This window comes from Aethalodelphis obliquidens, unplaced genomic scaffold (genome assembly GCF_003676395.1).
Source record: "Aethalodelphis obliquidens isolate GAN/ISIS:26980383/991018 unplaced genomic scaffold, ASM367639v1 scaffold8, whole genome shotgun sequence".
NCBI lineage: Eukaryota > Metazoa > Chordata > Mammalia > Artiodactyla > Delphinidae > Aethalodelphis > Aethalodelphis obliquidens.
Genome location: NW_020837952.1, coordinates 57,649,704 through 57,664,458, shown reverse-complemented (window position 1 = coordinate 57,664,458; position 14,755 = coordinate 57,649,704). Strand labels below are relative to the sequence as shown.

The 14,755-nt window shown below is 41.3% G+C and overlaps 1 protein-coding gene and 1 pseudogene across 6 annotated transcripts in view; both read right to left on the bottom strand.

Moving 5' to 3' along the window:
* The window catches only part of XRCC6 (X-ray repair cross complementing 6), a 29,506-nt gene extending 14,863 nt beyond the window's left edge, over positions 1-14,643 (bottom strand). For 2 of the 6 annotated variants that reach the window (XM_027107816.1, XM_027107818.1), the window contains exons 1-7: positions 14,107-14,213; positions 13,363-13,449; positions 10,756-10,868; positions 5,903-6,041; positions 5,394-5,648; positions 4,663-4,846; positions 400-586 (exon numbers count right to left, since the gene is read on the bottom strand). In XM_027107816.1, the coding sequence (XP_026963617.1) occupies positions 400-586; positions 4,663-4,846; positions 5,394-5,648; positions 5,903-6,041; positions 10,756-10,868; positions 13,363-13,441 (957 nt within the window). In that variant the 5' untranslated portion in view covers positions 13,442-13,449; positions 14,107-14,213. Of the gene's footprint in view, positions 1-399; positions 587-4,662; positions 4,847-5,393; positions 5,649-5,902; positions 6,042-10,755; positions 10,869-13,362; positions 13,450-14,106; positions 14,220-14,604 lie in introns of those variants that run through there. The other 4 variants (XM_027107819.1, XM_027107821.1, XM_027107817.1 and 1 more) reach the window with 3 other exon arrangements.
* On the bottom strand, positions 13,764-14,272 carry LOC113620350 (40S ribosomal protein S23 pseudogene; annotated as a pseudogene).
* Positions 14,644-14,755: the final 112 nt, after the last annotated feature.

Here is a 14,755-nt window from a genome sequence, read left to right as displayed (position 1 = left end):
GGAAAAACTGGTTACTTTGGCAAAAAAAAAAAATTTCCCTAAAACGAGGGCACTTCACACCTAACACACTTTCTTTCCCTAGCTCATCTCCCTAGTTAACTATAAAACAATTTCTGCCACTGTACTGGAATTAGACTGTTAAGACTCAGAGTAGCATGTGCTGGCTGATCGAGGGCTGAAGTTTTCACTGACACCTCTTCCAAATACTGGCTCTAACTTTCTAGCTCCCAAGGTATTACTGATCTAGATGCCATATTCCAAAGGGTAATGACAACAACTTTCTAGCTTGGCTAGAAAGATGCACCCATGAAAGTTATTTAACTAGTTAGGCTGATCATGTCTTCCCCTCCCTGTTAACTCTTCAACAGGACAAAATTCAGTAAGAAGGCAGAGACCTACCTGGGACCTCTTGGTGTCGCTAGGCAAAAGCAAACTGCCTGTATTTACATTAAATGTCCGGGTCTTGGTTTTCACTGGTTCATTTGTTTCCCGATAAAGCCTCACTGGAGAAGGTTTGAGAGCCTTCTGGACCATATTATAAATGCCAACAGTGAGCGCTACATCTTTGTTGAGCTTAAGCTTCAACCTGAAGGAGAGAAAAATTTTTTAATTTGGACAGAAAGAGTATATTTTCCTATCTAAAATTCATTCATGGCACCCAAGCCCTGATTTGTTTTATTCTCTCCAATAACCTAAGCTTTTCGAATACAAATATAAAGCTTTTTAATAATACAATGGAGTTTGCTGTAATACATCTCAGCGTCTATATTGCACAATATTAGTCTCAGAATGTATTGTTAACTCCTTAAAATAATGATAAAGAACGTACCGTGATAAAAATAATGATTTTTTAAATAGAGCCTAGCAATTTATTAAATCACTTTACAGTTATTCTCTCATTTAATCATCATTATAATCCTATAAGTACTATATTATCTGCTGCTTCTGCTTGTCTACTATACCTTCCCTCTTATTTTAACAATGAAACCCCAATTTTTCTTAGGGAACCACCCTTGTCCCACTGCAGTTTTAGGAAAATGTTCATCCAGGTGCTATGCTTTACCCTCACCAAGAGATAGGCACATCTGGCCCAGGCTCAAGCCATCAGACTTATTCTCCTGAGAATGTGGGTCTTAAACAGTGACCAAGAAAGGACACGGTTGGAGGGGATGCTTGCTGACAGTGGTACCCCAAAGACACTGTCAATAATTTTTATTTTCTAGATTCCTGGTGCCACCCTGGTTCCTATACTACCCACCCTGTTCAGGATTTTGTTTTAATATGCTGAAATTAGTCAAGAGTCAGTTTCTGTTACTTGCTACCCAATAACCTTATTGTTGTCATTTTTACAGATGAAAACACTGAGGCTCAGGGATGTTATCTAACTTGCCCAAAGACATACAACTAATGAAAACTGGTATTCAAATTCACGTATGTCTGATTCAAAGCTCAGGTACTTTTCCTTTATAACATTTTGCTCCAGAGTATTTATATCAACATCTTCAGCACAAATAGGACCTCTTGAAAATGTGTTCTATAATAAAGACAACATGCAAAAATATTTACAATACAATACTGTGGGGAAAAAAGGCAGAACAGAAAACTAACCTGTGCTACACATTCTCTTCAAGCACACACGGAACATTCTCTAGGATAGACCATATACTGAGACACAAGACAAGTCTAAATGCATCTAAAAAAATTGAAATTGGAAATTCCCTGGTGGTCCAGTGGTTAGGACTCTGCGCTTCCACTGCAGGGGACACAGGTCAATCCCTGGTCAGGGAACTAAGATCTCACATGCTGTGCAGTGCAGCCAAAAAGAAAAAAATAAAAAGGATTGCTATCATACAAAATATGTTCTTTACCCCAAATGGAACTAAGTTAGAAATCCACAACAGAGAGAAATCTGGGAAAACCTCAAATATTTGGAAAGTAAACAATACAATTCTGAATAACCCAGGAGGTCAAAGGAGAAACCACAAGGGAAATTTAAAATGATTTTGAACTGAATGAAAGTGAAAACACAACATATCAAAAGGTATAGGATGCAGCTAAATCAGTGCTCAGAGGGAAATTTATAGCTTTAAAACCTTTATCCCAAAAGAAGAAAAGTCTTAAATTAATAACCGAATCTTCACTGTTGTAGAATGTTTAGCAGTATTTACTTTAAAGAAGAGAACATGTTTAAACAAGTTATAGCTAATTCAAAGGTATATTGGTTCACACAGTAGAAAGAACATTGGTTTGGGACAGAGCCCTGACTAGAAATTTTAGGTTCCTGGAGCAAGCACCTGGTAGGTATGGTACAATTTGGTAATGTATGATGTGCCCCAGAGATGAGTGTTAGTAACAGATGGGCATCAGTAATAACACCACCCATTTGATGGCTTCCTACTTTAAATCATTCCGGCTTACTAGGTGTTAAACACAGTTGTTTAAAGGCTGCTGAAGGAGAGCTGACAATAAATGTAACCAATTTAAAAACTGCACAATCTGCAAAAGTAATTTTTTTAAATTGTTGTGCCCTCTAAATTTTAGTATCCTGGGAAAAAGCACTGGTCAATGTGGTCTACTCTGGCCTCAGGCTTCAAGTGACCTTGCTTCTATTTCTGAACCAAAAGAGCCAATCGGTTAGTCCCCCCACCCCATATTAAATGTTCACATCTATAAACTAAGGTACCTTTCGACCTTGAAAATGTCATAACTCTAAGTTAAGACAGAATTATAGTATAACATCATGTGGTTTGTGTCATACCAAGGAAAGGAAAATGTGAAAGCCCACAGCACAAAACAAGCTGCTTATGTTAAACTTCACCTGAAATGATTTAAGGTTAATAAATGTTACTAATGGGTAGGTTTCAACCCAACTCAAAGCACTGTTTTTATAGATTAAATGAGGTAATTATGTTAACAAAGAACTTAGGACATACGGATGAACCGGTTTGCAGGACAGAAACAGAGACACAGGGCTTTACTGGTGGCACAGTGGTTAAGAATCTGCCTGCCGGTGCAGGGGACACGGATTCGAGCCCTGGTCCGGGAAGATCCCACATGCCGCGGAACAACTAAGCCTGCGCGCCACAGCTACTGGGCCTGCACTCTAGAGCCCGCGAGCCACAACTACTGGGCCCACGTGCTGCAACTACTGAAGCCTGCCCACCCTAGAGCCTGTGCTCCGCAACAAGAGAAGCCACCTCAATGAGAAGCCCGCGCACCGCAATGCCCCGCACGCAGCAAGAAAGACCCAACACAGCCAAAAATAAATAAATAAATTTATTAAAAGAAAGAAAGAAAGAAATAGAGACACAGATGTAGAGAACAAACGTATGGACACCAAGGGGGGTAAAGTGGCAGGGGTGGGAGTGGTGGTGTGATGAATTGGGAGATTGGGATTGACATATATACACTAATATGTATAAAATGGATAACTAATAAGAACCTGCAGTATAAAAAATAAATAAAATTCTAAAATTCACAAAAAAAAGAAAAAAAGAACGTAGGACAGTGCCTGGCACATAATAATTATGCAATAAAATAATTCTATTATTTTATTATAGCAAGAATAAGTGTAATAATTTTCTAAGCCTTAGGCAATTAATTCTCAAATAGCTCCAATTTATTATTATTACTACCAAGTATCCTATAATGACTCTTTCACAAAATAGTAAGAATAGCTAACGTTTATAATTACTATGTTATTCCATTTAATCATCACAGCAGCCCTATAAAGAGGGACCATTTTTGCTCCCATTTTACTGAGGCTCAGAGAAGTTACATGATTTACCCCAGGTCACACAGCAGAGGACTAGAATCTGAGCCAATCTGACTCTAGAATCTACTTTTAACCACCATTTTATCCCCCCTGCCACTCCCACCAATATGTGTAGATTTCCAAATTATAGTAGTAACAATATTCTACCATTTCAGGAAGGAGAAAAGGTGACAGGGTAATTGTTTGAGGAAAGAGAAATAGTTTCTGGGAGGAAAAGGAGAACAATGACAAAACTATAACTGTAGCAATGAGCTGCTTCATGGTTTCCTTAAAATATTTAATTTCATGGGTTTTCTAGTAGAATTGTCAGTAATCTCTTGAAAACAGCTCAAAAACTACCAAGGGTCTTATTCCTCTATACTGAGGAAACTAGTCTAAAATGAAAGTCTGATGCTCTTTAGGAAGAAACACTGAGGCGGCCTTAGGATTCTAATGTCAAAGGTCTCTAAAGGAAGATAATCCAACCACCTGGTTCTTATTGGTCTCAAGTTTATAAGAAATTAGAATAACACAATTTTAACAACAATGATAATAACTAAAATTTATTGAGTTTTTGCTCTATACCAGGTACTATCGTTATCCCCAATTTACAGAGGAGAAGAAAACAGACAATGTCCTAGTGAGTGCAACTGAGGATACCGTTAGCCGCAACTGTTTACCCCAAAGGAGTGGAGAGCTGTTTTATTTTGGAGAAACAGCATACCAGCTCTTTCTAGAGAAAGAGAAGCAAATAGCTTGTGCTATCCTGAAATAAAGCAAGTTTTTTTTTAGAGGAACAGTGAGGCAGTGGTACAGCCCAGAGTTAAGGAGCCAGGGAGGTCAAAGCCATGCACTGCTTATGATCAGTTAGGGGCCTTGTGGGCAGCTGACCCGGGCTTAGTGCCTACCTGTAGAGCACGCGCTTCCTGGTCTCCTTGGCGCGAACCTTCCTCAACAGGTCTTTGAGCTTGCTCGACTCCTCAAAGTGAACCCCTATGTCCTCATCCTCTGCTATGCTGATAATATCTCTGTAGAACAAGGATATGTCAAAGCCCCCACGTTTCCTTAGGTGCAACAAGTCAAGGAAGATACCTGGAGTGAGGATAGACAAAAGTGAGGGGAAACAATTTCCAGCAAGGGAGAATTTTTTTCAGTTAAGTTTAAATATGCTGTTAAAAGCTCCCAAAGAACTAGATTGATTATAAACATTTTCAGGACTTAGAGAAAGTGGTTAAGGGGATCAGCTGCTCTAATGACTTCAGACAACTTATTCAAATAACCACCATTTGTGGTGGCGTTAAAGTCAAGAAAAGCTCCCTCTGGTAGAGCCCTTCAGACAACTAATGGCCTGGTCATTTTCACTGGGAATATTACATAGGGGTCTCCCCCAGCTTCACTATATTGTGTCATTTTACTCTGAAGGGTGAAAAGCAACTATTTGACATCAGCTATAAAAAAGCAAAAAAAATTAAGTGCCAAGTTAAAAGAACAGGGGGCAACTTCCCTGGAGGTCCAGTGGTTAAGACTCCTCGATTCCATTGCAGGCAGCACGGGTCCGATCCCTGGTCGGGGAACTAAGATCCCACAAGCTGCACAATGCGGCCAAAGAAATAAAATAAAAGAACAGGGGAATGCCGACCTGTGTCACGGAGATCCCCAGCTTTGGTCCTGGCCCTGCTGGCTTTGGCACTGTCATTGCCATGGGGGTCATCTTCATTGGTGAAAAGCATGATCCTCTTATGGCTCATCTTGAACTGGACATCACTAAAGAGGTTGGCGCAGACCCACAGTACTTCACTTAGGGAGTAGTCAGATCCATGGCCAATTAGGTCTTGGAAATGTTTCTTCCCCTCCTGCCCCTTAAAGCGGTCAAGCTCTAGCACTCGTTTAGCACCTGATCAGAGACAGGGAGTCAAATGGGCAGAAAAGTCAGAACAGCATAAGTGTTTTACAAGACTAACAGAAGCTCTTTCTCACCCAGAGCTGTTTAACCCACATAACAAAAGTCTACACCCCAGTAAGAACCCCCTTGTGCAGGAAAGCATACTCCCAGTCAAGATGTTATCTGCTTCCTTCTTCACATCCCCCTTTGTGCATGTTAGTGACCTTCTCATGTAAGGGAAAAGCTGATCTTAGAATACTACTGACCTGGATTATCCAATTCCTGCAAGACGTAAATATTTTTGAAATTCACTGAATTTTTGTCCTTCTTGGTACCATAGAACACCACTGCCAAGAGATCTCGATCACTGCTTATGATCTTACTGGTGTATACACTCCGGATACACTGAAAAAACAAACATAAAATTTCAATTAATATTTAACTACGTACCACTAAACTTAAGCTCCACAGGTGCCTGACACATAGTAGGGCACTCAATATATATTTGCTGAATTTGTACATGGCATTAGAGTAAGGCGTGACCCCTACCTTCAGGAAACTCATAATCCAGTGAGGGTGATGGTCATTTATATTATGTATAACACAAAGCAAAGTGTGGTTAAGTATACAACAGACATATAAGCAGTCCCTACAATAAGAAATCAGAGAATTCAAAACATGTAGGGCTTCCCTGGCGGTGCAGTGGTTGAGAGTCCCCCTGCCGATGCAGGGGACACGGGTTCGTGCCCCGGTCCGGGAAGATCCCACATGCCGCGGAGCGGCGGGGCCCGTGAGCCATGGCTGCTGAGCCTGCGTGTCCTCAGCCTGTGCTCTGCAACGGGAGAGGCCGCAACAGTGAGAGGCCCGTGTACCGAAAAAAAAAAAAAAACATGTATATACTCTGGAAGGAAACTCTGCTATAGGGAAATAAAAATCAATAAAAGCCCAGCACTAGAATCGGAAAACGTGGATTTGAGTCCCAATGATGTCACTTACTTAATTGGCTGAGTTTGAACAGGCCATTTGATCATTCCTCAAGTAGCTTTTTTTTTTTTTAATGTGGACCATTTTTAAAGTCTTTATTGAATTTTTTACAATATTACTTCTGTTTATGTTTTGGTTTTTTGGCCCTGAAGCATGTGAGATCTTAGCTCTCTGACCAGGGATCAAACCCACACCCCCTGCATTGGAAGGCAAAGTCTTAACCACTGGACCACCAGGGAAGTCTCTTTTCCTCAAGTAGCTTGATACCAAGAAACAAAATTTACATATATAAAATAATTACATATATAAAAGGTTTAAGTGAATGTTAGTATATGTGACATTAATAAATAATGGAAAATAAATCTATACCTACTAAAAGCAACTTTTGAAATAAAATTTGCCTAATTACACAATTAAACACATCAGTATTCCAGGAAATATAAACTAAAGCCATATCTAGTAAATCAGTGTCTCATAAGTGGTCAGTCCTGGTGGCCTATAATTCTGGGGGTACTGACAAAATTAAGTTTCTGATTCTGCAAAACTGAGGAATAAACCAACAATGGTGACCTCCCTCCATATCCTGCTTGAGACTCTACCTGGCCTTCCTCCATAGCAATTCTCTCCTTAAATGCAGAACTTATGGTATGTCTAGTCATTGACAGTTATCTTCATGGCAAGCAATCATTTCTTTTTATTTATTTGTTTATATATTTATTTTTCATATTTATTTATTTATTTGGCTATGCTGGGCAGGATCTTTAGTTGCGGCATGCGAGATCTTAGTTATAGCATGCAGGATCTAGTTCCCTGACCAGGGATCAAACCTGTGCCCCTGCAGTGGAAGTCTTAACCACTGGACTGCCAGGGAAGTCCCAGTGAGGGCTTCTTTAGGTTCTACTATTAACCACCCCTCCCCACCCACACACACACACACACAAACTAAAATAGAATTTTAGAAAATGTTTTTTCATTGCTCCTTATCAAATACATTACGTTCATCGGTGAATGTTTCACTTATTCACTACATAATACTACAGTTGCTTCTGGGTTCTCTAGGCGTTAGCATTTCATGAACCCTTTCAAATTACATGTAGAACTGTATCTTTTTGGGGAGAGGGTACATAGCCTTCATCACATCTTCAAAGAGGTCCATGGTCCAAAAAAGGTTAAAGCAGTGCTCCTCAAAGAGTGATCTCCAAACAACATCAGCGTCACCTGGGAGCTCTGTTGGAAATGCAAATTCTTGGTCCCTCCTCTAGACCTATAGAATCAGAAATTCTGATTGCAGGGTAAGGCCCTGCAATCTGTGTCAACAGCCCTGCAGGTGATTCTGATGTAGGTTAAAGTTTGCAAACCACTGCTTTAAAGTTAAGAATTGTTTTTATTAATTCTTTTTTTAGATGCAAGATATTCTGACTTGTCAATTGCAAGAACTGTCTGTGTACAAATTAGGATATGAGAAGCTTCTGTTTGGTTCCAAACTCCAGAAATATGAGAAATGAGATGTACAATAAATTCTTAAAAATTCTTCTCTATGAAGAAATACTAAACTTTTTAATTGAGGTGAAATTCACATAACAAAATTAATCTTTTTTTTTTTTTTTGTGGTACGTGGTCCTCTCACTGTTGTGGCCTCTCCCGTTGCAGAGCACAGGCTCCGGACACGCAGGCTCAGTGGCCATGGCTCACAGACCTAGCCGCTCCGCGGCATGTGGGATCTTCCCAGACCGGGGCACGAACCCGTGTTCCCTGCATCGTCAGGAGGACTCTCAACCACTGCACCACCAGAGAAGCCCCAAAATTAATCATTTAAAGTGAACAATTCAGTGTTCAATTTAGTACATTCACAATGTTGTGCAACCACCATTTCTATCTAGTTCCCAAACATTTTTATCATCCCAAAAGCAAACCCCATACCAATTAAGCAGTTGCTCCCTCCCCTGCAGCACCTGGTAACCACCAACCTGCATTCTCTATGGACTATCTATTCTATACTTCATATAAATGTAATCATACAGCATGTGACCTTTTGCCTGGCTTCTTTCACTTAATGTAATGTTTTCAGGGTTCATGCACCTTGTAGCATGTATCACTACTTCATTCCTTTTTATGACTAATATTCTACTGTATATATAAACATTTTGTATATCCACTGAAAAAGTTTTAGAATGAGATAGGGGTGGTGATTATTGCATGACGTGAATGACTAAATACCTTAAAACTGTATACTTTAAAATAGTTAATTTTGTTATGTGAATTATACCTCAATTTAAAAAGTAAAAATATTTAATCCTCATAACAATTTGACAAAGTAGGTACTATTATTTTATTTTTTATTTTTAATAAATGTATTTATTCATTTATTTTTGGCTGCACTGGGTCTTTGTTGCTGCGCACAGGCTTTCTCTAATTGCAGCAAGCCAGGGCTACTCTTTGTTGCAGCGCACAGGCTTCTCACTGCGGTGGCTTCTCTTGTTGCGCAGCAGGGGCTCTAGGTGCGTGGGCATCAGCAGTTGTGGCATGCGGGCTTCAGCAGTTGTGGCTCGCGGGCTCTAGAGTGCAGGCTCAGTAGTTGTGGCGCACGGGCTTAGTTGCTCCACGGCATGTGGCATCTTCCCGGACCAGGGCTCGAAACTGTGTCCCCTGCATTGGCAGGCAGATTCTTAACCACTGTGCCACAAGGGAAGCCCAAAGTAGGTACTATTATTATCTCCATTTTACAGATGAGAAAACATATCAAGAGCTTCAGCAACTCTTCCAATATCATACAGTTTGTAAGTGGCAGAATCAAGATCTGAGTAGCTGTTATTTATTTAATTGGGTAAACACCTAGGAGGGGAACTGCTGGCTCATGTAAGTCTACGTTTAACTCTTTGAGGAACTGCCAAACTGTTTTCCACAGCAGCTGATCCATTTCACATTCCCACCGACAATGTATGAGAGTTCCAATTTCTACATCCTTGTCAACACTTCTTATTGTCCCTTTCTTTTTTTTTTAAAATTACAGCAGTCCTAGTGGGTGGGTATGATACCTCATTGTGGTTTTGATTTGTATTTCTCTAATACCTAAAAATATTGAGCATCTCTTCATGTGCTTTTGGCCATTTGTACATCTTTAGAGAAATGTATATTCAAGTTTTGTGCCCATTTTTAAATTGGGTTGTTTGTCTTTTTGTTGTAATAATCTTTTTCAACCACAGGTAATACTCAACTACAAAAGGACTCATCTCCACACCATAATAGCTGGAACTTCTTTCCTTCCTTTACACTGACATCTCTATAGAAAGAGGAGCCCACTTCTGCTACCAGGGCTAACACAGAAGGTGGAAGCAGTGTAGTCCCAGGGTCGGAAGTTCAAACCCAAAATAAAATGGGCCTGTTCTCCAACACTGCTACTCTTTTTTTTTTTTTTAAGTTTATTTATTTATTTATTTTTGGCTGCGTTGGGTCTTTGTTGCTGCGTGTGAGCTTTCTCTAATTGCGGCAAGCGGGGGCTACTCTTTTTTTTGTTTAAAGGAATTTTGCCTTATTTATTTATTTATTTATTTATTTATTTATGGCTGTGTTGGCTCTTCGTTTCTGTGCGAGGGCTTTCTCTAGTTGCAGCAAGTGGGGGCCACTCCTGATCGCGGTGCGCAGGCCTCTCACTGTTGCGGCCTCTCTTGTTGCGGAGCACAGGCTCCAGATGTGCCGGCTCAGTAATTGTGGCTCACGGGGCCTGTTGCTCCGTGGCATGTGGGATCCTCCCAGACCAGGGCTCGAACCCGTGTCCCCTGCATTGGCAGGCAGATTCTCAACCACTGCGCCACCAGGAAAGCCCCGGGGCTACTCTTCGTTGCGGAGCGTGGGCTTCTCATTGCGGTAGCTTCTCTTTTTGCACAACACGGGCTCTAGGCACACAGGCTTCAGTAGTTGTGGCACGCGGGCTCTAAAGCACAGGCTCAGTAGCTGTGGCACATGGGCCTAGTTGCCCCGTGGCATGTGGGATCTTCCTGGACCAGGGATTGAACCCATGTCTCCTGCATTGGCAGGCGGATTCTTAACCACTGTGCCGCCAGGGAAGTCTCCATATTTTTTAAAGTGGTGTTGATACTTTTTGTTGTTTGCTTAATTAAATGAAAGGTAGTCTTACCTGGATGCTCATGTCAAAAGGAGTCAACTCATCTTCATCCTGAGTTTCAAACATGGCCTCAGAAGCATCAATCAAAAAAATCAAACTATCTCTTCCTGAATATTTATAATCTCCTATGGGGAAAAAAATAGAAGGAAATGTTTGCCCTTGTTTTATATTTATCATGTTTATTATTCATATAAAACAAACAGAGGGACTTCCCTGCTGGTGCAGTGGTTAAGACTCGCACTCCCAACGCAGGGGGCTAGGGTTTGACCTCTGGTCAGGGAACTAGATCTCACATGCATGCCGCAACCAAGAGTTCACATGCCACAACTAAGGAGCTGCTGAACTGCAACTAAGGAGTCTGCCTGCCAGGGCTTCCCTGGTGGCGCAGTGGTTGAGAGTCCGCCTGCCGATGCAGGGGACACGGGTTCGTGCCCGGGTCCGGGAAGATCCCACATGCCGCGGAGCAACTGGGCCCATGAGCCATGGCCGCTGAGCCTGCGCGTCTGGAGCCTGTGCTCCGCAACGGGAGAGGCCACAACGGTGAGAGGCCCATGTACCGCGGAAAAAAAAAAAAAAAAAAGGAGTCTGCCTGCCGCAACTAAGACCCGGGACAACCAAATTAATTAATTAAATCATCCGTCATAAGCATGTCAAAAAAAAAAAAAAACCCCAAAATTTCAAAAAAAAGAATAAAAATAAAATAAAATAAAACAAATAGAGAAAAGCCCATTAAGCAAAATTATAATCTGAGGAATTCCCTAAGGTGAACACCCTTAGGGAATTTCTTGGTGGGCCAGTGGTTAGGACTCCATGCTTTCACTGCTAAGGGCGCGGGTTCAATTGCTGGTCAGGGAACTAAGATCCCGCAAGCCACAAGCTGCGCAATGCAGCCAAAAAAACAAGAAAAAAAGTGAACACCCTTAAAACCACCATGCACATCAGGCAATTGAATCTTGCCAGTCACCCCAGAAGCCCTCTCCAGGTCGCCTCCCAATTTTAACACCCACCTTCCTCCCAAGAGTAATCACCATCCTGACTTTTGGTAATCACTTCATTTTTTTCTTTATAATCATCCAAGCCAACATTCCTAAACACTGGTTTTGACTTTAAAAAAAACAAAAGTTTTTAAAGCCTCTTATAATCTGTAGATACCCCCTCTGTCTTTTGTCTCATAATTTATTTGCTGAAAAACCTGGATATTATGTCATATAGTTTTCCACCTTCTGGATTTTGCTGACTGCATTCTTTTGGTGTAGATTAACATAGTCCTCTGTCTTTTCTACTAAGGACCTAGAGAGGCTTCATTGGATTTGGGTTTTGGTTTTTTTTTTCTGGCATGATTACATTATAGGTGATGTTGAGTTTTTCATAAAACGGCATATAATATCTGGTTGTCTCCCTTTTTGACGATGCTGCTTCCTAATGCAGTAAATTTAATTACCCATCTTTTCTGAAGCAATACAGCAATACGTGTCAAGGGCCTTAAACAAAAATTCTACCTTGAGCCAGTGAACTCTACTTCTTAGGAATCTATCTTAAGAAAATAAAATATGGAAAAACCCTATGCAAAAATTTCCACAATGTTGTTTATTAAAGAAACTGAAAACTAAAATGTCCAACAAAAGGTAGAATGAACAAATTATAGCATATTTAAAATGATTTATAGAGGCTATATTTGCAGTTACATGGAAAGATATATCTATAATACAGTAAGAAAAAAAGGCAGAACACAAAACTATGTATATATGTTTAAAATTCTTTTTGAAGATGTAAATTTTGAAAATGTAAATTAAAATGAAAAAAATATATGCACTATGATTACAACCATATAAAAAATCAGACAAAAACAAACTATATATAGTTACAAAATATAAAGAAAGATATATGAAGGAAATATGCAAAATGCCAAAATGCTAGTAGTGGTTGTGTTAGGGTGGTAGATTACATACATTACTGAATTCTGTTTTATTTTTTATATAAATAAAAAATATTTTTAATAAAAAAATAAATATAAAAAATATATAAAATATATAAAAAATATATTTTTCCTACTTTTAAAAAATAAAAATACTTTAAAAATTTCTACCCAGGACTTAAATTAACCAGTATGTAGAGTACAGGCACCCCTTATTTCTCTTCCTTTGTCCTATGTGTTACTGTGTTGTCTGAACATATACTCCCAAACCTGCAGGCTAGGTGAGGGAATGACTCTTGTAACTGTGTTGCTAATGTATACTCTTTGGTTGCTGCAGTTATTGAAGGGTGAAAGCATTTTTACACTGAGGTCCAAGAATGAGGAAAACTACTTTCCTGGGTGAGGAAGGGTCTTACCTGAGTCACCTAAGGTGACACAGGATACCAATGTTCAGGGTCATTTATTGGAGATCAATCTACCAGTGTCCAGCAAAAGTTTAAGGCTAGGAATGTTCCATAAACTAGAGTAGGACCTGAATAAAAGAGCCTAGGGTAGCTCTGCAAAGTTCAAAGGGAGAAAAGTATTGGAGATTCTCTGGGGAGAGAAGCATGGACCACAAGACAGCAAAGATCACCCAGCAGAGACAAGTAGGGAAAGTCTTTCTTCCACACACACAAGGGTACATGTTAATGAAAGTCACTTACCACCTTCTTCAAGGCCCTCCTCTTGATCTTCTTCTTCCTCATCACCCTGATTTTTGTAATAAGACTCCCACCCTGACATGTTGGTTACTGCTCACAAGATGAAAGAAAGTGGAGATCAGTAACAACCAAATTTAAACCTAAAAGTTATCGACCCCTAGGCTTCTTTGAGGTCTGTCCTAAAAGCTACATGTTACTGCTGAGGAACGTGGATGCTGGATCCTGCTGCCTGGAGAGCTTGGTAATTGAGATGCAAGGTAAAAGGGCATGGGGATCATTCCTGAAATAGTCTCACCTTAGCTATCCCTTAGGGACAATTCAGGGCCAGTGGCCCGTAATGACCTCTCTGACGGGTGTGCTGGGGCAGCCTGACCTGGAGGTCCAGTCCCGCCTCCAGCATCATCTGGCATATGAAAATTTATTACTATCGTGCTTTCATCATCAAAACTTATGATCTTGGTCTTTCCTTCTTGCCTTTGTATAAGGCCAAAAGAGTGACACTGGCTACTCTGACAACCTTAAAGCAGACTCCAGGAATGTCACCAACAGCATGACCTTTGCGACCAAATCCAGAAACCAGAACTTCATCATTTTCCTCAGTAAAATTCAAACAACCATCATTGTGTACAAAGGGTGTGATTTTTTTGCCATTCTTGATTAGCTGAACCCTGACACACTTCCTGATGGCAGAATTTGGCTGTTTGGCCCCTACTTTTTCAAGCACAATTCCCTTGGCATGAGAATCACCTCCAAAAGGGTTGGCCTTCAGGGCTGTACCCAAATGGGCTCTTTTGTACTGTTTATCATGCCACTCCTGGTCTCGTCGGCGGCTACGGAGCTTCCTGGCAGTACGAAGACCGCGACACTTGCCCAGCCTGCCTGCGCCACGGGCCTGAGCGAAAGAGCTCCGGCATCATCTGGATTTGAGAGATTCCCGGTCCAGTGTACTGCGTCCTTTAGCAGACCCACTTGTCCTCATCCCGCCCCCAAATCTCCCCCAACTCCTCAGCCAGCTATGCCCAGTGGGGTCTCAAACGCAGGCGGGCCTCCAAGGCCGGGTGCGCCTCCCCTCGGAGGAAGGAACAGGGATCAGAGGCCGTCTCCACCCCTCGGGTCCGCACACTTCTGGCTGACGCTGCCCCACGATGAGGCTACGGGGACGCGCAAGGCTGTGTGGGCAAAGCAAAATGAAGCCAGCCCTGGCAGAGAGCAACAAACACAAAACTCAGCCCCATTCTTACCTACCTTGAGCGTAATGAAGAGATCAATTTGGGCAGAAGGCGGGGCGCCGCACACGCGCAGGCTCCTGTTCCCGCTCCCAATCAACGCCCCTTACGTCATCACGCATAGCGCGCGCCTTTCGCGTCCAGGTGACACGCCCACTCTCGCAGGCGCT